This window comes from Chenopodium album, chromosome 21, assembly GCF_948465745.1.
Source record: "Chenopodium album chromosome 21, dcCheAlbu1.1, whole genome shotgun sequence".
Classification (NCBI taxonomy): Eukaryota; Viridiplantae; Streptophyta; class Magnoliopsida; order Caryophyllales; family Amaranthaceae; genus Chenopodium; species Chenopodium album.
In genome coordinates this window covers 39,650,101-39,673,412 of record NC_137854.1, presented here as the reverse complement: position 1 = coordinate 39,673,412, position 23,312 = coordinate 39,650,101, and the positions used below count along the sequence as shown (strand labels likewise).

The 23,312-nt window shown below is 33.0% G+C and overlaps 2 protein-coding genes and 1 long non-coding RNA gene across 3 annotated transcripts; 1 reads left to right on the top strand and 2 right to left on the bottom strand.

Moving 5' to 3' along the window:
• The first annotated feature begins 9,546 nt into the window (after positions 1 to 9,546).
• On the top strand, positions 9,547 to 16,457 carry LOC145600957 (transcription factor MYB124-like). The gene is made up of 13 exons (XM_081656838.1): positions 9,547 to 9,882; positions 10,184 to 10,397; positions 10,572 to 10,618; positions 10,799 to 10,855; positions 11,052 to 11,124; positions 11,376 to 11,431; positions 11,517 to 11,699; positions 11,784 to 11,953; positions 12,131 to 12,273; positions 12,360 to 12,502; positions 12,700 to 12,911; positions 13,090 to 13,169; positions 15,666 to 16,457. Exons 2-13 carry the CDS (start codon positions 10,284 to 10,286, stop codon positions 15,774 to 15,776), a joined length of 1,389 nt encoding a protein of 462 aa, XP_081512964.1. The 5' UTR covers positions 9,547 to 9,882; positions 10,184 to 10,283; the 3' UTR covers positions 15,777 to 16,457.
• LOC145600958 (uncharacterized) lies at positions 12,566 to 16,766 on the bottom strand. The gene is made up of 2 exons (XR_014104334.1): positions 16,635 to 16,766; positions 12,566 to 12,899 (listed from the first exon to the last, which is right to left on the bottom strand). It is a non-coding gene; the product is annotated as an uncharacterized LOC145600958 (long non-coding RNA).
• A 760-nt stretch (positions 16,767 to 17,526) lies between these two features.
• On the bottom strand, positions 17,527 to 22,235 carry LOC145601776 (UDP-galactose/UDP-glucose transporter 3). Its single transcript, XM_081657844.1, has 7 exons — positions 22,024 to 22,235; positions 21,761 to 21,858; positions 21,503 to 21,633; positions 20,101 to 20,131; positions 18,904 to 19,007; positions 18,618 to 18,739; positions 17,527 to 18,233 (listed from the first exon to the last, which is right to left on the bottom strand). Exons 1-7 carry the CDS (start codon positions 22,125 to 22,127, stop codon positions 17,825 to 17,827), a joined length of 999 nt encoding a protein of 332 aa, XP_081513970.1. The 5' UTR covers positions 22,128 to 22,235; the 3' UTR covers positions 17,527 to 17,824.
• Between the last annotated feature and the right edge of the window lie 1,077 nt (positions 22,236 to 23,312).

Genomic DNA, 23,312 nt, shown 5'->3' with positions numbered 1-23,312 from the left:
ATCATTTTCCTTTGTAAATTACCCATGTTGTCCACCCCACTGGTCATCCAACTAATTGTATTCTCTACTTGTGGATGTTATGGTTATAACTTATAAGTGATTAATTTTCACTACAGTTTAAGTAATTAGATTATTAATTAATACATTTGTGAATAAAGAATCCAACTAGCAATACTTTAGGTGAAATATCATTTGTGATCTTGACCTCATACTAAACCCTGTAGGTCTCCAAAAAAAAAAAAAAAAAAAAAAAAAATTCATTATTTATCATTCTTTTGCACTACTTGATTTTCCGCAATTCCAAATTATGTTTTTTTTTTTTTTTTTTTTTTTTTTTTTTTTTTTTTTTTTTTATGAACACGAGTGGCAAGTCCAATAGAGATTACAAAATGTGACAAAATAAAAATAAACATTGAAATACATTTAACAAGATTTCATACCAATAATAATTTATAATAAGTTTACTAGGTTATCCATGAATTTTATGGTGGTCATTATTAGACAGCTTATATATGATCAACATAACATCAAACATATAATAAAATTAGAGGGCTACATATTTGTAATGCTTGAATGGATATGTACACCTTTTTTTGCGGGAAATATCACCATCAAGAAAGGGACGATAGAGGACTTCAACAGTCGATAAATTTGTTAAATGGTATGTGTTTGGCATGGTTCCACTATTTTGTAAATATCAGATTTTGAAAGGAACCTATAAATGGGGTTCTAGGGCCACCATTTAAGTTTTCTTCCTATTGGTACATTATACATACCCAAATTATAGTGTATATGGTGTTACACGTTGATAAAATCGAATTCGGTTTTTCTTAATTAGGTTGTCGGGGAATTGAAATTTTATACGATGACTTAAATTTATTGATGATAGATTAAATGTCCCCTTCAGTATCTTAATAAGTAAAATTTGCATGGTCCAAAACTTAAATGCTTAACCTATAAGCAGAATATTAACGGTAAATATAGTGGAACCGTGCTAATTATATAGGACAGTTTCACACTATGTAGATTAAAAATCATCCAATTTGCATTAGATAACACTATAACTTTCACTCATAAAACCTACTACAAGGTTCTAGAGTATAGACTTAAAGAAGTAGATAATGTTGTAATTTAATTGGATTCCACCAAAGTATGAATAGCAACTTATCAAAAACATTGACAAATGTGATAAGAAGCCTTGAAAAAACTTTATTAGGACATGATTAATTCAACTTTGAAACATTCATTAACAAGTCTATAATTCTACTACTAGGTAGCATATAGGTTTAGTAGACTAATTATCACAAAGCCAACATTATTTGAATAATGCATGGAATTCGAGGATTTTAATTCATTGTAAATTCATATTTAACCTTAGCTTATATTATACAGTATATAATTATTTAAAAAAAGTGAGGGTAAAAATCAGGCATGTTTTTGGGGAAGAAATTCGTTAAATGGAACAGTTCTCCTAGAACTGTGGATTTGGCTTTTGTTCTGTTCTGTTATCTTATGATCAAATACGTTTAAAAATTCTTTTATCATTTTCTAATAATTTTTAAAAAGTTTATTATAATATAGTTTAATATGTCCCACTTTCCACATGGAAGTTTCAGATAGTTATAAACTTATAATAATGTTAAAAGAGAAAAAGAAATTGAGGGGCCGTTATTAGGTAAACGTTAGTTTTTTTTATTTTATTTTTGGTTGGTTTCATTTGAGAAATTTCCTATATATATACATCACAAATTACAAATTACAAGTACTATTCATTAGAATCTAAGGATATGATGTAAGGAGTTAACAAGCAAAATGGACCACATCAATCTATCTCATTCTTAGTTTGTTTTGGTTGATTCAAATTGTGCATTGAATCATTGATCATTGATGTATGTACCAAGAAATATGATTCACCTATAATGTAATGTAAGATGTTGATATGTTTGGATATAAGAGTATGATTGGGAACTAACATAGGCAAGACACATGAGATACCATCACGGGGGGGGGGGAGGGTAAGGGCCTGTTTTCATTGACTGAACTGAGCTGAGCTGAGCTGAACTGAACTGAACTGAAATAAATATTAAGAGAAGGAAATTAGGAACTGAACTGAACTGTGCTGAACTGAACTGAACTGAACTGTGCTGAACTGAACTGAATTGAGCTGAACTGAACTGAACTGAATTTCAACGTAAGAGAACAGACCCTAAGTATAGGAAACTATCTCCGATGGTAAATTTTATATGATCCTAAAATGTTATTATGTGAAAATCTGGAGATCGGATGTTTATATGACAATCAAAGATAGTATTAACTAGTACTTGTATAATATAAGGATATATTAAGGGCCTGTTCTCATACGTTGAAATTCGGTTCAGTTCAGTTCAGCTCAATTCAGTTCAGTTCAGCTCCTAATTTCCTTCTCTTATAAAATATTCATTTCAGTTCATTTCAGTTCAGTTCAGCTCAGTTCAGCTGAGTTCAGTCAATGAGAACAGGCCCTAAGTGGGTTGTGACATTTTTTTTTCTGTCTCAAAATACTTGCTACACATTGACTTTCACACTTGAGTATATATTTGACAATGTATAAATGAGAAAATTGATAATTCTAATTATATATTTATAAAAACTTTAAACAATGCAAAATTGATACTTTGAAAATAAATATAAATTGAATTCTTTTTATTAAAAATATTAATTAGTGAAAGTCCATTTTAGTTTAGAAATAGGGATTTCAACAATAAAAATAATTAATTCCAATGAAAAATACAATACTAAGTAAACTTGTAATTAACTAACTAGTATTTGGGCCCAGGCAATGCCCTGGGTCATCGCACATAGCTAACTATTAATATACAATTATACATATATTTAATCTATGAATCAATTATGAAATCTTGTAATTGAACTTGGTATTTATATTATCTTTCACTAAACATTAATATATTGCGGTGATCATGAAATATCATAAAGTATGACATAGCTTGGTGGTAAGACATTGAGTGTGTTGAATTAGAGGTCACATGTTCAAATCTTGTATGGGTATATTTTTTTTAATAAGTTGAAGACATGCATGAAATGAGAATCGAAATAAGGAGACTGACACGTGTCACATATAACCGAGAATCGAAATGAGGAGAGTAACACATGTCACGTATACTGATTTAGAAACGCCGTATTAGATTAGGTATAGATCAGTTTCAATCAATTAAATTAAGTTTCAATCTATAAAATTTTAATCACACTCCCCTAAACACGTGATGTCCCTTTATTTCCATCACATACATGTAATATATCACCGGGGTCAAAGTGTGTTATCCACGCTCCCCCATTCAATTTGGCCCAAAAATTCATTAAAGTCATTAAGGGTTCCAGTCGTGGGCTTGACTCTGATATCATGTCACATTAGTGTCAAATCCTAGCTCGTTAATTCAACTTGAATATGGATGGAAGTTGACTGAACAACTAAGAAAATAACAATTTTAATATGGATTCACAACGTCAATCTTCCCTTAAATATTGCAATTTTTATATATATGTAAAAAATCTAGCCAAAGCTAATTTATGAATAGTTGATTACGTTGCATCTATATTGACATGGAGGTAGTACAAATTCTTAAATGGACGTGGTTCACACTAATTTATTGTGGACCACTAACATTAGAGAATTCGTGATTGTTTTATTTATATAAAAAAAGGATCATTATAATTATAAAAAAGGTCACTATGTTGAAATGATAATATATAGGCCTAAGTGGTTAGTTTTTTTAATGAAATATTTTATATACTGGTCAATATGAATAATAGAGACAACTATGTTAAAATTAGGGTAATAACATCGTATTTCAAGTTCACAATATTATTAAATGTTATACTAGTTTTAATAAAGGTTACTATGTGAAAAATAAGGTTAGTATGTTAAAAATAAGGGTCCATTATGTTCAATATAATGTTAGTTGCGTGTGTATAAATTTCGGGTCCACAATAATATTATTGTAGACCAGGTCCACACAAGTATTTCTGTGGAGGTAGATCGAATAACATGATACATCCTTCATTACCTTAAAATAATAACAATTTGATTTTTGCACTATTTACTTAATAAGTGTATTTGACCAGCCATAAATATATCTATAATATCAAATTAGTCGAGTTAGTTACGTAAATGATTGTTTGATTAGTCCAAATAGGAGTACTATATATTCTTGTCATAGTATCAACTTTCTATAATATTGCGTAACTAGTTTAAATCCCGTGCAATGCACGGTTGTTATTGAATTCTTAAAGAGTTATTATTGTATTGAATTTTATAAAAAAATTAAACTCATGATATTAATTCAAAATTAAATATAAAAATAAATTAGTTGGGTATATGGAGAGTTTTTATTGTTAAGAATTTTAAGTGGAAGAAAGATATTTTTCATTATTATAAAATGCTTTCCTTAAAGAATCTTTGTAAAAACGGAAAGTGAAATGGGCGGGAAAATAATTAATGACATTGTGACAAGTGTCATTTTAGATTCGCTTTTAGTATAAGTTAATTGATAATAAGTAAATAAAGGTGGTAGGAAGGGGTTTATACCAGAATAGTGGGTCAATGATCATATACCGGATAAAGGTAGTTTTTGACAATTAATTTTGAAATTAAGTCTCCTTTAACAAACAAAAAATAAAACAAAAATTATTAGGTGATTTGTGATGAAATTTGTGTTTTTATAAGATCGATGATTCCTGATAAATTTTCCTTTATAATACTTAATTTTTTTATTATTTTATTTATTTATTTATTTTTTTTTTCCCTGTAATAAGGTACTTGTGAATATGATATGTTTTGTTATATTAATTGGTTTAGGTATATGCTTATAAAACACTCCAATGCTCCATGTATATATAATTTACAATATATACTTTTTGGATCCATTATTAACGGACCATCTCAATCAAAAGCTTAAGCTAATGGTTGAAGTCCAGGAATATGTTTTTATACTCTATCACTCCCCCTCACATGAAAGGCCCTTTGGGCTTGAAATGTGGATGCAGCACCGACCCTCTTATACCCGGCGCGAATTAATTCCACTTTGAAGGAGGGGTGGATGAGATTCGAACCCGTGACCTCTATGTCACGTTGGCATCGATACCATGTTAACGGACCATCTCAACCAAAAGCTTAAGCTAATGGTTAAAGCCCAGGAATATGTTTTTATACTCTATCATTTGATACGGAGATGTATAAAAGCTAATTATTATGTCTCTTATTTTAAATATTAATCTCTTCTAATCCTAAATATAAAACACTTTTGAGTAATGCCTTGTTGGCCAAGCAGCTACCATTCTTGCAAGATTGGGTAGCTTTATGTAAGTTGGCGAACAACTGGCCGAAACAAATATATTTTTCAGCCTATTAGTACTATGACTATATGTTTGACCTGGTATTAATTAATTAATGGTAACACTATTAGCAATCTAGTAACATGACAAAAATAGAATAGGGAAAGAAAAAAGATAATATTAGTAAATTAGATTTTTTGGGTGGAAAAATAACTAGGAGTAGCTATTGATCGTAGCTACAAATAAATATAAATAATGTTTTGACGTTACACATACTTAGAACATTTTTTTGATATTTACATATCTAAATATGTTTGAATTGAACTTTTCTGAACCTATTAGACCTTGATAATGAACATTCAACTAAGGTAATCTTTACTCGATAATGACTAGTTGACTCTATCAATTGAATTATCATTGCTATCTTGATACTTAGAAGATACAATTTGAGTCAACCATAACAATGCAAGATTACACACATGATCAGATTATGTCTATATATAAGTATTAGAGCATACATTTAAAAAAAAGAAAAAAAATTAAATGGGAAGTACATACCTTTGATAAAAAATATCTAGGTCAAAATGGCATTAGTCTTTATAAAAAAACCAATCTAATTGAAGTCATACAATGAATAATTCCTATTAATCTTTGCTATAATTTAAGGTTTTAATATTTACACATTGATGTACTTTTAGATAGTGAATAATAATATCCTAGTGAAATTGTAATGGATCCAACAAGAAAGGTGTAGATAACATCATCCAATCAAAAAATAGGCATTACTTTTATTCAAAAATTTGAAAGAGAAATCCACAAACTTACAATCACAAGTAGTAGTTCATCACCAAAACACAAGTGAAAGGGAATTTAAGCACATATACACAGTCATAGACAAACCATACAGGAAAATGAGAGAGGAGCCAATAGCATGAATGGTATCCAGTATCCTCCATAAATGACTTCTTTCAACCTTCTAAATCATTTCACAACCACTTTCGTTTCATCACGTGGACTACAAGTCCCCACATTATTACCCCTTTACAAACAAATTAAAAATGGATAAATAAATAACCATAACGTTTTATGGAGTAGTAATTTTCACCGCTCTTCTTATTTATTTCTGTGTACTTTTATTATATGAACTTATACAATATATCTTCATTGTATTAGACTATCAGAACTTATTTGCGAGTGTGTGTTTCTTTATTATTTACACTAATCTAAATTATTTTTGTTTGGAATAAGTCAAATTAAGTTAAATAGAAAGTGACAATTATTTACATGATGTTGGCTAGGGTACGGTGGAGATCAATTTGGGTAGGTGGGGCCGAGATGGAGGAGCAATGAAATTTTGTCACCTCAAGTATACAAACCACCAACATATAGATGGTTTAATTTGTGTAAACATTCGAAATTGAGGAATACAAACCACCAACATAGATGGTTTAATTTTGTGTATATACATTCAAAATTTTGAATATTATGAGATCTGAACAATAGTGAATGTTGGAATTATAGGACCATACTGCACAGATTGCTTAACCTCTCACAGGTAAGAGAATATTATGAGATCTGAACAATAAGTCTAGCTAGTTGATATGTAGGTCAACACTTGAGAGTAAAGAGAGAGGTAAGAGAATCCCCCAACTCCCAAGGATATGTGGTTGCACTACAAGAAAATAACCTTTTCGTAGCGATTATTTTAACCTTTAGTATCGATTGTAATTGCAACAAAAAACTTTCCCAACGAATGGTCATTCGATACAATATCTCCCGTTGCCTTAGCCTTTAGTAGTGGTTTTCAATATCGCTGGGGTTGGCCTCAATAATCGATACGAAAACTACATCCCATCGTGGTGATTATTGTAGCGATTACAATCGCTATAAATGTTGAACTCATTTTCTTAAAAAAAAAAAAAAAAAAAGCATGCATATGATCTTTACAAGATTCGAACATGCAACCTCAAACTCTTATATTAAATGTTTCACCAATAAGCTATGACATATTTTTTGTATTCTTTGTCAAACAATGCAATATTTATATATCTAGTGTAAAAAAGGTTTTTCGTATCGATTTTTTGGATTTAGTGGCGATTGTAAATGATACGATTTCTCAAAATTATATAAATGTGTAAAAATAGTGTGGATATGTATTATTATGTTTCCCGTAACGATTTTATATGGGAAAACCATGGTGATTGTAAAATGATACGACTTCCCTAATTATTTCACAAACATACTTCCCTATTGTAGCGAATGTACAATCGCGACAAAATAATCGCTACGAAAAGACATGTTTCTTGTAGTGTTGGTGGACTCAAATTCGTGAACTCAAAGTGACAAGGTGAGTTCCCCACCAACTCCACCATGACCACCAAGCTTGTTTGATTACTATCTCTATTTTATATTGGATATCACTACATGACATAAAAAAGATAAAACACATTATCATTTTGTTATAGATTCTCACCTTACTTCGAATAGTGAAAAAGAAAGAAAATTAAACTTTAGTCCTATATAACATACAATAAGAACAACGCGTGATGAAACTATTGTGTCAAGTAGCGAGTTAGCTAGAATGGTCCAAGTTGTTGTTGTATTGTATAATCATATCATGATGTTGTAATTAAAGACAATATATATAAGAACAAGAGATATACTACCAACCCACAAACATATGGGCATTTAATTTTAAACTATCCCATACAAAAACACATGCTTAGGTGGTGCGTGTTAAAGGTCACGAATTATATCATGCATATTTTATAGTTTAAGTCACCAACCTACCAAACTCAAAAATTGAATTTTCGAGAAAGAGAGGGAAGCATCTATCGATCATGTATTCTTCGATCATTCCACTCTTTATTTGCATGAATCCCCACATTTGTTCTTGCATGTTAACTTCATTTACATTATTATTGCTTATCTCTAGGTCATATGAGACAAGTTATCTTAATTGTGAATAATATTATTCATGGTGACAAACTCAAAGGTAGATCATAACTTGATTGGTTATTCTTGAAACCATTCAAATTTTGTGTTGATTTGGAATAGTAGTCATTGTAATTTCTAAGGTTTTGCGCAAAACATGTCTTAGTTAATGATGCTTTTTTTATTTAAAAAGTGTACAATAAAAATGATGTCTAAGGGCCTATTCACTGGTTCGGATTGGGAAAGAGCAGCCCCCCTTTACTGAACTGAGCTGAACTGAACTGAGCTGAAGTGAATATTTTATGAAAGAAGGAAAGTAGGAGCTGAACTGAACTGATTGGAGCTATACTGAACTGAATATAAGTAAATGTGAACAGGTTCTAATTGGTAAAAGTATTTTCAATACGATGAAATTGAATCAAAAGAACATGACCTATCTCTGATTTAACTTCAAATTATACTTCTCATTCAACCTCTAGTAATACATTTTACACAAACAAGTGTACGAAGTTGTAATTATCATATATATTGGGAAATACTTCTTCGTATAGTAGAGTATCAAGATATACTTTTAAAGTTTATAATCTGCCATATAATGTAACTTTTCATTATTCATAAAGAGAATGTTCCTTACATTCGAGTGTATCATGCATATACATCTTATAATTTACAATTCAGAGTACAAAACAAAAAGGGAATGATATAAAAATCCAAAAGTAGTAGAAATATTTATATTTACGCTAGTTTACACATAAATAGCTGTCATTTTTTACATTTGGTTGGATCAAACTGGATGTCCGGGTTAGGATTGGATCGAAATCATCAATTTATCAAATCAGATCATATCCGGGTTTAGATTGATTTTTCAAAATAGATCAGCTGTTGAAAACTCTAACGGCTTGTTTTTCTTCAGATTATTTCCAGTTCAGTTCAGTTCAGTTCCAAAGTTCAGTTCAATTCATAATTTCCTTCTTTCATAAGATAATCAGTTCAGTTCAGCTTCAATAAATTTAGTTTAGTTCAGTTCAATCAATCAGAACAGGCCGTAAAAATAATCTAATGCACATAATACATAATACGCCTGAGTGTAGACAGAGCATGATTACAAAAGAAGAAAGCAAAAAATCCGTTAATAAGTGGTGGGGGGAAGTATTAAAGAACGTAAAAAATTCTCTCATCTCATGAGAATATGAGATGGGTAAGTAAGTGCAAGTGCATGTGACACAAGCGTCCCCCATTATAACTCAAGAAGACTAACATGGATTTCAGCGTTACCATTCAAACTCCCCCGCCCACTCTCCAATGCATCCGTTATACAAATACCCCTACAATTATTTATACATACATACACTACAAATAATTACTCCTAATTTAGAATTAAATCATTTATTTTTAATTTTCTTTTTATTGCATTAAATTCACCTTGACATTTTAAAAATTTCCCTCTTGTTTTTTTATTTTTTTTAATTTTTTTTTATTTTTTTGAAAAATAAAAATAAAAAAAACACAAAATTACTTCATATATAAACAAACAAAAACTACCCATTTCACTCATTTTTCACCATCTTCTCTTCTATTTTTTTTTTGATTTCTCTCTCTTCCTAAATACCCAAATACTCTGTAAGCTTTCAATACTCTGTATTTCTTAGATCTATCAATTTTTTTTATTAATTTTTTATTTATATGTCAATTTTTTTTACTTTTTTTTTCAGTAATTATAAACCCCACTTTTGCTAATATCGATGAACATTGCATATGAATAAATTGATGATCAATCAATCCCTTAACTTACCCAACTCACCTTCATAATTTTCTCTCTATTTTTTTTTTGTTCTTACCCTTTTTTTAATTCAAATTCATTTTTTGTTTTCACCTAATTATCTGGGTCTTTATTTTTTTTTGTTATTTTGAATTGAAACAGAGGTTGGTTGATTGTGTAAAAAATTGAAGTTTATTGAGATTTTTGTAAATAAAATCAAAGGAAAGTTATAATCTTTGGTGGGTTTGAGCATGCAACAAAAATGACAACTTCAACGTTGCAGAAGAAGCCGCAAATTCATGAAGATAATAATAATAGTATTTCAAATACTTCTTCTAAGCCTAAAGAACGCCGTATTGTCACTTGGACACAAGAGGTATTGTTCTTATTTCCGAGTTCGGGATTAATATTCACGTTGATAGTGTAATTTGAACTAGTAACACGACTCACTTAATCGGCCCGATTAAGTGAGTTTTATTTGTATTTGATATTGTTATTATGTCTATTGAATTAACGGATTGTATCGGATTGGATTGGATTGGATTTGCAGGAGGATGATATATTAAGGGAGCAAATAAGCATACATGGAACTGAAAAGTATGAATTGATTTCAATATATTTCTTATCATATATTCATAATCATATGATTTTATGTTGACTGATTTAATTTATGAATTAATTTGTCAGATGAATTGGGTATTAATTAATTTTTTGTGGGTTTGTTGAAATTAATAAAAAGGTTTGAATTTTCTGGGTTTTTTGTTTTTTGGTTGGCAGTTGGACGATTATTGCATCCAAATTTAAGGATAAAACGACGAGACAGTGTAGAAGAAGGTTGGTGATAAAAGTTGATATTAATGATTTGTTCATTTGCTAAAAAGTTTATATTTTTTAATTTTTTATTGGTCCCCTCAATTTCTTTTTACTGTTAGATTTAAATCAGCAGGAATTTATTCTGATATGCTGTTTCTGATTATTTGCCCAAAAAACCCTTTTTTATTTACTCTAAAAACGTTTTACAATTTTGCAGATGGTATACATATCTGAATTCTGATTTCAAAAAAGGGGGTTGGTCACCAGAAGAAGATATGTTGTTATGTGAGGTAATTGATTTATACGTCCTTCCGTTTCTTATTAGTTGCAACGTTTTTGTCCGAAGAAGTGTGTATTAATCTTCGAATGTTACTGTTTGATAATAATGCAGGAGTTCTGAAAATTTGACAGTATATGCTGCTTGAATATTGAATTTATGAATTTGATTTGATTTAAAAATCTTGATAAGAAAAGCTTAGTGTGGAATAAAAGTGATATCAGGTTGAAATGAAGTTGTAAAATAACAGTAGCTTATATGCAGGCTCAAAAGATATTTGGCAATAGATGGACTGAAATAGCCAAGGTGGTCTCAGGGAGGTATGTTGTGTTCGTTAGGCATTTGTTCTAATTGCATTTGTATTTGGAATGTAGCTTATTTCGTGTTTGTAAATCGTGTATGCAGAACCGATAATGCTGTGAAGAACCGATTCTCCACCTTGTGCAAGAAGAAAGCGAAACGTGAAGCCTTGGCTAAGGAGAACAGCAATGCAGCTATCAATGTTAACAACAAGAGGATTTTGATTGATAGTAATGGGTTTCGTTCGCAATCAGTGGATGGTATTGCATCACCTCTAAAAAAATTTAGGTACATTACAAATGGCTATCTGATTTTGTTTCCACTTGAAAGGGTTTTTCTTGATAATACTAAGACTTGCTGCTGTTATTACAGGAGGGAACATATTCCAAATCAGGCAGTTAATTTCAACTCTGGAAACATGTTGCTTAAGGAATATGGATTAACAAGGCAGCATCCGAGACCCCCATTCGCAGTATTGGCTCAAAGCGTCCGCAATGTTGATAAATCACTAGTTTCCACAACTAAGGACGGTTTGATCAATGGTAATGACATTGACAGCAGCATTTGAAAAACCATTTGTCAAAATTTTGCTGTTTACTTTTGAATCTGTGGATACTGATCTTGACTTTACGAGCATGGAAGCCTTATCTAATACTAATTCTTTATGAATATACATCTTTGAATTTGTTACACTAATCAATGAAATGCTTTAATTACAGTTGAAAAAAAGTTTGATGGAACATTTCTCCGAAAGGATGATCCTAAGGTAGCTGCATTAATGCAACAAGCCGAGCTACTTAGCTCTCTTGCAGTAAAAGTAAACATGGATAACACCGAGCATAACCTTGAGAATGCTTGGAAGGTGAAAACTCTCTTCCTGATCGAAGATGCTCTAAGCTTGTGTTATTTTAACAGTATGATGATATTGATGAAGTAAGCATCATGCAGGTGCTCCAAAATTTCTTTGGTAGAAGCAAAGAGAATGAGGAGCTCGGACACAAAATAGAGGAATCAGACTTGCAGCTTGATGATTTCAAAGCCTTGGTGGAGAGTTTGAGAAGTAGCAATGATGGCATTCCACTATCTCAGAGGTAACTATAGAGCTGAACTTGAATTCAAAGCTACAACATGGTTATGGATGCTCAATACCTCAATTTGAACTAAAAACACGGTAATTTAAAAAATAGACAAGTTTGAACTTGGACACATACACATGCCATGAGTACTGGAGCCTGATTGACATTAAATAACTTTTAGAAATTATCTGATGAAATCCTGAAATTTGCAGTCAGCATGAAGTGTACGAGTCACCAAGCAGCTCCGAGTACAGTACAGGATCAACAAACTTGTCTGCTTGTGATCAAGGGGAACACTCTCAAGGTGAGACATCCACAATGCACGAGGATATTGTAGCAACTTCACGGTCACTACAAATAGCAGATGATGGTTGTGTTGACATGCCACATAACAAGTTCCTGTCCTGTGCAACTGCAGATCAAGGTGATTAAAATTTGTTCATGATGGCAGCAAATGTTCATATGCAGTGTGATTATGATACATGTAGTCAAAATGCATAAAGATGGAATAAATTTTCTTCAAGGAGTATTTGCTATTATTCACATTATTAATCCTTGCTGAAATTGAAATCTCAGATTGTTTTTTGGCTTGTTTTCTGCAGAGTTTAATTCACCAATTCAAGTAACTCCTCTGTTCAGAACTCTAGCATCTACAATACCGAGCCCACAATTTTCAGAAAGTGTAAGCTATCTCTTCTTTATCTCATTTTAAATACATGTTTCACCTTAGCTTCTGTTCCTATTCTTGGGTGCTCAATTGATATATTACAAGGAATTTTTGGTATTCAAGGCTCTGATTATCAATCTGCTGTAACCAACTTGAGCTGCTAAACACAGTTCAAGGATCTACAACCCCAGATTTACAGTAATATATTGAAGATTGAGTTATTCAAGTATTCTACAACTAGGGGGCCTGTGTGTAGCACAAAAATCCATTGTGTCTACAATTTGCAGTCTCCCGATGTTGAATTGAAATTCAAAGTTGCACCGCAAATCCACTTAGACTACTTGGTAGCAACTAGCAAGTTATGCTTTCACTTAGGCCCCGATTGGTTTGATGTAAAATGTTTTCATGGAAAGTGATTTCCCATTATTTCTCATTTTCCGTTATTTGGTTTGTGAAGGGGTGAAAAATAATTTTCCCAATGGTGGAAAATTGCATCCATAATATTGGAAGCATTTTCCTTCACAAAACATGGGAAGCCACAATTTCCTCCCTTCTCATCTCATTTTTACTTTCCTCTCATCCATCTCCACATTTTCACTCCTATTTTTAATTTCTCTTTACCTTTTCTTATAGGAACCAAACAAAGGAAAACTATCTTGCAAGTGTGGTTTTCCTTAAAAATATGTTTTCCTTGAAAATGTTTTACATCAAACCAAGCGGGGTCTTAGTGATACTTTCCAGTCCCAGTCACTTCCTCCACTTAGCTAGTCCATGAAATAAGAGATCCTAAGTGCTATATATGCATTTATGTTAGGAAATTGATCTGAAATCTGTAATACTTCAGGCTCAAGCAAAAGGAATTAAAGGCTTGGTTTGGCTGAAGCATTAAGAGTCACATTTTCAACTTACAAAGTTACAATTAGCCGCAGGGGGGGGGGGGGGTTGGGGGGGTGTGTATTGATTGAGAAAGGTGAAGAGCGTATAAGGAGAGTTAAAATTTGGGAAGCAACCTTGAATAGATAATCCTCATCTCCCTCCTACTCTTTCGGGCACCTTTGGCTCCTGAGGACATTTCTCAAGTCCCTTTTACAGAATGCAGATCATGAGTTCCTTGCTTATGATCTTCGTAATGATGGTAATGGTAGGAAATCTTCAGTCTTTGACTCAGTGGAATGTTTTCTATATTCTTCCATCACAACTCAGCAACCAAGATGGAAAATTGGAAACATGGCTTAAAATAGCCAATGCTACTTACCTGCACTAAACAATCTTAGCAACATGAATGTGAGCTAGGTGATGTTTACCCCCTCCTCCCCCATCTTCGTTATTAATTCATCCAAGAATTTAAAAACTTGAACTGTTGGCAGATGTCTTGACTCATCAAAAGTACATAAGTTGGGCACTTTAACCCCTTTCTTCCTTCATTTTTATCCAATGATGTCAGATACGCAGAGGACATGGCTAAGGAACCTAAATGATGAACCTGAGTAATTGAACATGTTACACCAGTGCCCGGGGTGGGGGTAGGGAGGGATATAGTTTCTAAATTCACGTGTTGAGTCAATTGTCAAGGCATTTGATGATAGCAGCACACACAGACTTCCTAGTTCCTATGTTCAGTTTAAGCCCATCATAATACCAGTTAAAACATGTGAACCACAGTGACAATGTGTATGATTTTTTCTTGGAATCTAAGAACTATAGTATATTAGGATATGTTACCAATGCAGAACTGCAGAAGTGGCACAGTATGTTCTGAAGAACACTAAAATTTTTATGCAAATAGAAGTAGGGGAATCACACTAATATGTTACTATGGGAATCAATATGATAAATGAATCATAATTTCATGGGGATGAAGAATCAACAAATAGGGTGCTTTGCGAAACTTTCATAGCTGCTAAGTGTTAATGCAAGTTGCAGATCAAAATTACCCAATGTAACATTGACATTTTAAAAGCCAGGTAAACAAATTGCTCATGTACTATGCAACTGATTCAGTTTAGCAATAAGTGTAAGGGTGAAGACTGAAGAAGACTAAATTTAAGATATAACGAAATGTTATAAGCTTTCTTTATGTATTTTTTGTTTGCTAGGATCGTTTCCTGTGCTATATAATGTTTGAGATGATTGTAGGCATTATAACAGGACTCTTTAATTGGACTGGTTTTTTGACTTTTTTCTTTGACTGCTTCAACATTGTTGCTAATTTTTGGTCAGAGGCAACAACCTCTTTTAAGTCTGCCTTACTCAGCAGGCAGAGTTTGGGTCAAGGACCAATATCAGCTGACATAGTGCTCTAATATGGTCCACATGAAAGTTGAAAAATTTACAGCTTATATGAACTGTAGTTAGGTAGCTGAGCTTATTTTTGTTGTGAACTTTGGTATTCCTTACTTGAACTGATCTGAACTTATCTAAATTTTTCGACCCTTATTATATCTTAGTTATTATTCCTTAATATTTTGAAAGCAATACAGACTGACCACTTTAATCTCTATGTTATTGCAGGAGAGGCACTTTCTACTCAGAACACTTGGAATCGACTCTCCTACTCAGAGCACGATCACCAATCCTATGCAACCACCACCTTGCAGAAAGGCACTTCTTCAAGGCCTTTGAACAACAAAAAATTTTCCTGATCCCATCTTACAGATAACAACTATCTCATATACTTGTTGCAGTTATAAAGTCGAGGATTATAGTCAATCTTCGCGGTTTTTCCAGCATTGCAGCCACATAGGCCCGAATTTTTTTTGAGAGGCTTTCTAAGATCTGCAACCCAAGATCCACATTCCAGAATGTCAAATAAGGCGACATTCTTTCTCCATCAGATCAAACTATGCGCGGTCTGCATCCCCTTGATTCTTTGTTTACCGATTCGCCCTCAGGGTGCCTAAAGCTTACCCTGGTGTGAATTAATTGTCTATGATGTGTGTGTCATTCTTTTGTTTTTATGGGGTTTCGAGTTAAGGGTAACTCGATCCCTCAGCCAGTATTTGGCATCTATTCATCTTTTGTACAGCAACCTGCAACACATAACCTTAGTTTATCGTAGAGTGTATAATCATTTATACTTGGGTATCTCATCGATCCCAAATAGATATAAGTAACAGGAAGAAAGAGTTATGGAGGATCTACAAATGTAATGGTAGTCCTTTTTGTTTTTCTTTTCTATCTTGGTGTGAAGATAGTATAGAATAAGCTTTTTGTTCGAGGTTTTCGATCTTCCTCACTGGATGTAATGTACTGTAAACTCAAGATGATTTGAGTAAGAAAAGAAAAAAAAAAAAGTCTGATTTGTGTGCAGATTTGTTTATCTTTCTAATTTACCTTTGCAGAAAAAAGATACATGCAAGTTCATTAAGAACATATGTACAGGTCATATCATTGCACAACTACATAAAAAACAACTCAAATACCCACATAAATCGTAGTTTCGAGTGCATAAGAAAGATGAAGTAAAAAGATAATACTTACAGTTTCAGTTAAGCTAAGGCCAGCATACAGAAAACTCGAGCTGTCGAAAAGCTGTTCTTCTGAGTACTCTCTGTGTGTACTTGCTAGAAAAAGGAGTAGAAGAAGAAGAAGAAGAAGGTGAAGATTTGTTTGAGTATAGAAGATTGAAAAATGAAGATAATGGAGGACAAAAGTGATGATAACTAATCCATAAAAGTTTAAGGGAGGTAAAATAAAAAGGTGGAGGGAACACTATACAAATTAAAGTGTACCCTTTGAATGCGACTTTTCTCCCTCCAATCCAACTATAATTTAAAAGTTAATAATTATACTTATTTGATAAATTACTTGTTTTGACCTTTGTTTTTGTTAATACACATCCACTGCAATAGTACATCTCTTCCCCAAGAGGGCAAAATAGTAATATGCATTGCTTGTTCCTGTGCTAAATGTTGTAGCATGCACTTCAAATCCTTGTGTATGGACCCAACTGTGCAATTATCTAGTGTCGTTTTTTTTATCGTCACTAATTATTCCCAAAATTTTGGTCTTGTTTTGGCAATTCGATTAGAAACGATAGCATGATAACATCTCAAGAATGAGAAACAATGCAACTCGAAGCATGATGGTCTCCCTATCTCAAGGGACAACTTTGATGTTATGGTATGATAAATTAATTGGTGTAATTAAGTGCAATTGAGCTCGAAAAGAATCGGTGCGACCGAGTGAGCCCTGATAGTATAATGGTAGCATATGTGTTATGGAAGTTCAACCAATGAACAAAGTTCATATTAGGATCATGATTAACCGAATAATGTAATGTACTGTGTAGTCTAAACTCTAAACTGTAAAGCTTTTCTTCTTGAAGTAAGATGGACTTAGCTTAATTTGCAGCATTTTACACACATACGCATAAATCATGACAAAACTTCATTGATTACTGTTCTTCAAATGTACTACAGTAGTATTTCTAGTTACATTCTTCTATATTCTCCCTGATCATATCTCCTGAAATCTAAACCGAACCTAGCATAACAAAGGTATATTTTTAGATTACTTGTAGGGAGGCACAAAAAAGGACCCTGTTAAAGAATCTTCACTATGTATAGCTTCTTTCGATTGGCTTTTCGCTTCTTTTGTAATCTTTGCAGCGTCAGCCATTTGTGGTCAATCTGGTAGGACAGCCCAGATTAGACTATGTATAGCTTCTTTCAAGTGCTTTTCCGCTTCTTTTGCAATCTTTGTAGCTTCTGCCATTTAAGGTAGATCTGGTAGGACAGCCCAGAGAAGACCATGACAACACTGCTCCATTGACTTGAGGAGAGAGGATTGCCGCTCAAGAGAGAAGAGACAACAATGCTGACAAACTTGCGGGTGGTAGTAATAGTTGTGTTAGCAAGAGAACCAAAGCGGCTGATGGTTAGGAAGATGAAATTTTGGCCAACTGCACCACATAAACAGTAAAAGAGGATGTCCCACCCTGCTTCAGGATGCTGCTTGCAGAAACGAATGGCTTCATAACCACTGGCTTGGGGCCAACCAAACATGTAGACCACATTGTATATGGTGCCCCAGAGATTCATTCCAAGCATGATATCCCAGGCACTTGTTTTTGGATACCTGAAAGGTGTTGAAAATGATTTAGATCAAATAAGAAACATGAAAAAATTAAAATTCGACGTACGTAGTACATCAAATTTGCAAGGGAACAACATTAGGCTACAGTTCAGACGATGGAATTATTAAATCTGGGACTCTAGGCAAGAGCTGCCATTTGTTCAATGTGAGAAATGCGGAAAAGATTTTGTATACTGATATCATACTTCTAAATTTCCCTAAATCCCTAACCCCACACACTGACATACACACATATAGGTGAAATATTCAGTGAAGTATCCTAAAACTAAGGTAAACAACTCTGAGGCGTCTCATGTTCACAAGTATATGATATTGAACCAGACAGGCCACAAGTAATACTAAAGGAGGAAGAAAACACTAAAATACCTTGCTGTTATTGAATCCTGTGTGGCATTTGTAAACCCATCAAAAGCAAGGTTCAGAAGACAGAGCCCATATCCAAGAGGTGCATTAGGATGTGCCAGCTTACTAATGGTCTTTGCACTGGTCTGTAGAGCAACAGATTAGAAAGTATAAGATTCAGGTATATTCTAATACATATCATCAAATATATCCACAATAGCAGCAGCACTCTCCAAGAAATGGTAAGTAAACAAAAGGCCAAAAAAAATATTGCTACTTGCTAGCATTAGAAAATCGGTGTACATCTCACCTTCGAGAGTGCAAAAAGTGACACACCTCCTGCCACAAGAATTGAGCAAATATACTCCGAATATGAGTATTTGATGCCATATACCAGAGCGCCCATAACCATCACTGCAGAAAGTATACATACCAAAGTGGAAAACGGTTACTATGAGAATTAAGCAATATTGACATGATTCAATATACAATTTTTTTTCTAAAAATAAAAAAAAAATAAATTAAAAAAAAAAAAATAAATAAATAAAACATGGAATATGAAATCAATCACATCATTAACAGTGGATTTATTATCCATCAATTAGGTCTCTCATACTGTATTCATGCTCACCCTACAACATAATCTACATCTCCAACAAAGAAAAGATTTGTGCAGCACTACAAATAAATGTCCTGCCCTCTGCAGCTTATAACTGTAGCCACTACTCACTTTGTTGCTAATACACATTTCCCTTCAAGCTATGATATCTTTTTGATACTTTCAAAATGTATTTACTATGAAACAATGTATAAGATCTTCAAAATCTCGTCTAGTAAAAAAGACGAGGAGTTCCAGTACGTGACGCAGTCAAGTATCCTAAGCTTGAATAATAATATTGCCCTGATTCCTAACTCAATTATTCCATGTAGGCTGTTTCACGAACTTGGACAAATTTGTTCGTGAAATAGCCAACATGGAATATTTGAGTTAGGAATCAAGGTAATGTCATTATTTGTTCTTTCCTACTAATTAGGACAACGCCAACATGGAATATTCCTAACTCAAATATTCCAAGTTCACATTGCCCTAATTAGTAGGAAAGACTACAACAGGAACAGGCAGCTACTCATTATCACATTCGCAACTTCAATCCTTCTCCCTTCCAACTACATCATGACCACAACAACAAATTAGCAAGAAATACTCCCGCAACTTGATGAACGTGTTAAAAGAATACAGACAGCGGCTGCTGATTCTCAAGCATCAAGCAAGGCAGGAAGTAGTTACAAAAATAATCTTATTCACTAAAGCTCCTTAAAATGACTATTACTTCAATAAATAGCAAGGAGTGGGGAAAAGATATTAACAGATCAACCCTTTTGAATTTCATAGAGCCGATATGGAAAACTGATACTTTCCCATTACTAATATCTTTCAATTTCAATTCATTGATATCTTGAAAATTAATTGTAAGATAGCAAGGCAGGATACAGTTGTCATTCCTACCTGGAATCATCTTTGACGATTTCACAAGGACCTGCAAAAATACACTCCATTAGAACAACAAATCAACACTGTTTCTGATACAAAACCATTATTTGGAAACATGGAAATGAAGTCATTCAAAATCCTAAAACAAGCAACACTGCATCGCATTAGCTTGTTGGTAATATGTAGCCTTTACCCCAATAAAAAGAAAAAGGTTCTATTATCATTGTGTTGGGGACATTATAAGCAATACAACAAATGTTGGGAAAAACCATTAATTAAATTTCTGATACAATGAACCTATACATACATGATGAACATCAAGAACTTAATCACCTACGAATTATTTCTTTTTGCCTAAGACACAAAAGTTTTAAGATACAAGTTCTTTAAAGGGCTATTAAGTTCATAAAGGTTAATAAGAAATACATATAGAACGGATCTTCAAGTGAAAAGAATGAAACTTTCATCCAAACAGGTTCCCACCAAAATACCATAAGAACAATAACAAAGATTAGCTACAGGCTAATGGTTTGGTAGGTGGTATTAATTGGTAGTCATGTGTTGTACTTCTACAGGGAAAGCTGAACACCATGTAGTGAAACTCTACAATGATCATAAACCTAATGATTCCACACGAATATGTAAATTCATCATAGAATTCCATCATCACGCGTTAAAATTGTAGAAGATATAATTGCGTATTTGTGTGGCAAAAAATATATGGAAACATAGCGTATATTTTAGGGTTGGAGATCTTGGAGTTGCATTATCGTGGACTTTGGAATAAGATTTTCCTTAGATTGTCATTTCTTAGGAGTATCAGAGTTATCACCTATAAAACTAGCATAGAAAGGATATTCACAAACATTACCACCCAGCGGATTCCCATGTTCGAAAACCAACAAAACTTTCATCATCAGCTTTCTTCTTTCAAGTTCCACCAATACAACATTGTGTGTAGCTTTCAGCATTACCTATAACTTCCTACAGACTTTAGCATTTTTACCAACCAACAATTCCACCACCTCTAGCGCCATTTCAGATTGACTGAATTGAGCTCAACTGAACTGAATATTTTATGAGAGAAGGAAATTAAGAACTGAACTCAACTGAAAATAATCTGAAGAGAACAGGCCCTTAGTCATTACACATTTTCACCCAAACAATCACTAAGCACACTACTTCCTCTTTAACCCAAATAATCGTCATATTTCTCCAGCTCATTATACTTAAACAATCACTGCATTTCACCAATATACCGTACACAATAATGATTGTCTCAAAATAGCATACATGAACATGACTAACATTCTGAATTAAGAATATTGCTTCTTTACAACACCCACATTATCATTGCAAAATCCACATAAACAAAACCCGAAACAACGAAACACGCAACGAGAGATCGAAGCAATACCTGAGCAGGATAGCTAATATACTTCAAAGCTTCAATACCCATTGCTGGACCAATAGTGTTAGTAATACCAGCACTCCAATAACTCCACCATGGTGCTCCTCCCTTACTTCCTCTTGACCAAAGACTAATCACTGTTTTCCCACATGAAACAAATACATTAAAATCTCCACATTATTTTTTCCAAATTAAAATACAATTTTTTTTAAAAAATAAAAAAACTCAAAAACTGTGTTGATTAATTTAAGAAAAAATACTCACTGATAAAAGACCAAATGAAACAGACAACATTTTGCGCCAAATTCAAAAACGCTAAATGCTCAAATCTCTTCTCATCTGGCCCAAATCTCTTCGTCGATCTGCAAATTTATTCAACATTCATTAAAAAAATACAACAAATTTACAAAATTTCACAAATTCATGATTCAATTTGATCAAATATCAGTCTGAAATTAATAATTGTTTGGAAAACCCTAAAAGAAAAAAAATAAATCTTCAAATTTGAGAAAGAAAAGAGAAAATACAAATGTTCTTGAAGAACGCCTTGAGAAATGTAAGCAGTCCAGATTCCGGCGACGCAAAAGCAGAGAAGTAACACACGGCCTAATCCCGACGCATGAGCTTCCATTTTCCGGCGACTTTTACTTCGCCGGTTAATTTAATTACCGACGCTTTAAATTAAATTCAAGTATAATATTGTTTAAAGTTAAATCTGGTATTTTTGAACTGAGTTTGGTTGGTATTGTATTGAATTTGATGGAAGAAAAGAGAAGGTGATATTTTTACCATGACGTAGAAATTCTGACGTGGCGCGATTTGATTGGAGGAATAAAGAGAATGGTGGATTTCTATTGGTTAGTTGAACGCGGAGGTTTCAGAAGAGAGTCCGAGAAGTGGGTGGGTCATGGGTTATGGGACCCGGTTGTTTATTGAAGGGAGATCTATTTTGCATTTTTTTTTTTTTACTTGTATGTTCTTGAGCTTAATGTATGTCATTTAAGAATTAAGATTGGTCGTGTTTAGTAAAGACTTTGTTCGGCAAGACGTAGTTTGAGAGGTTAGCTATAGGATGTGGTAGTGAACGTTAGTTGTGAGAGTATCGGTTAGTTGTCAACAAGAGTAGATTTGAACATAGAATAGACTTGATCCGACAAGATTGAAGTATCTATTATCCTTTTATCGTCTTAAATACTTCGTAATAAATTAATGAGCTGATGTTCCTTTTTCCCCTTTTTCTTCTTACTCGATCTAGGAGCATGGCTGGCCGCACCTTAGCGTCTTGATGCCTTGACAGGTTAGATGATCATCGTATCCTCTCTGTGGAGCTCTTAACAAAAAATTTAGGGCTCTATGTCTCAATGTATCAAATTGAAAGTTAATATAAACCTTAGGCCTTAATTAGGGTATCAAAATGAAATTATTACTCCTCCATCTCTAAACAATTGTCCTATATATTGTTATTTTGTTGGAACAAAACTTTGATCATGCATTCTAATTGATTTAGAAAAGCAAATCTATTTATGTGTATTTTGAGGACAACGGTTTACGGGTGTTTTGAGGTGGGTCAAAGCCGAAAAATTAGGTCGACGATGCAATTTGGCCAGATGTTTTTTTTTATAACATTATTTTATTAAGCAATTTCTCACAAAATTTAAGTTTTATTTGATAGTTTCTGACAAAAAAAATCCTTTATTCAATTAAGATTATTTCAAAATTCATGTCACCGAAGTAGAAATTTTTATGAAAGTCAAATCCAAAGACCAATAGATAGAGAGTGTTCGAAATTCATTTTTAGGGAGTTTGATTTATCTTA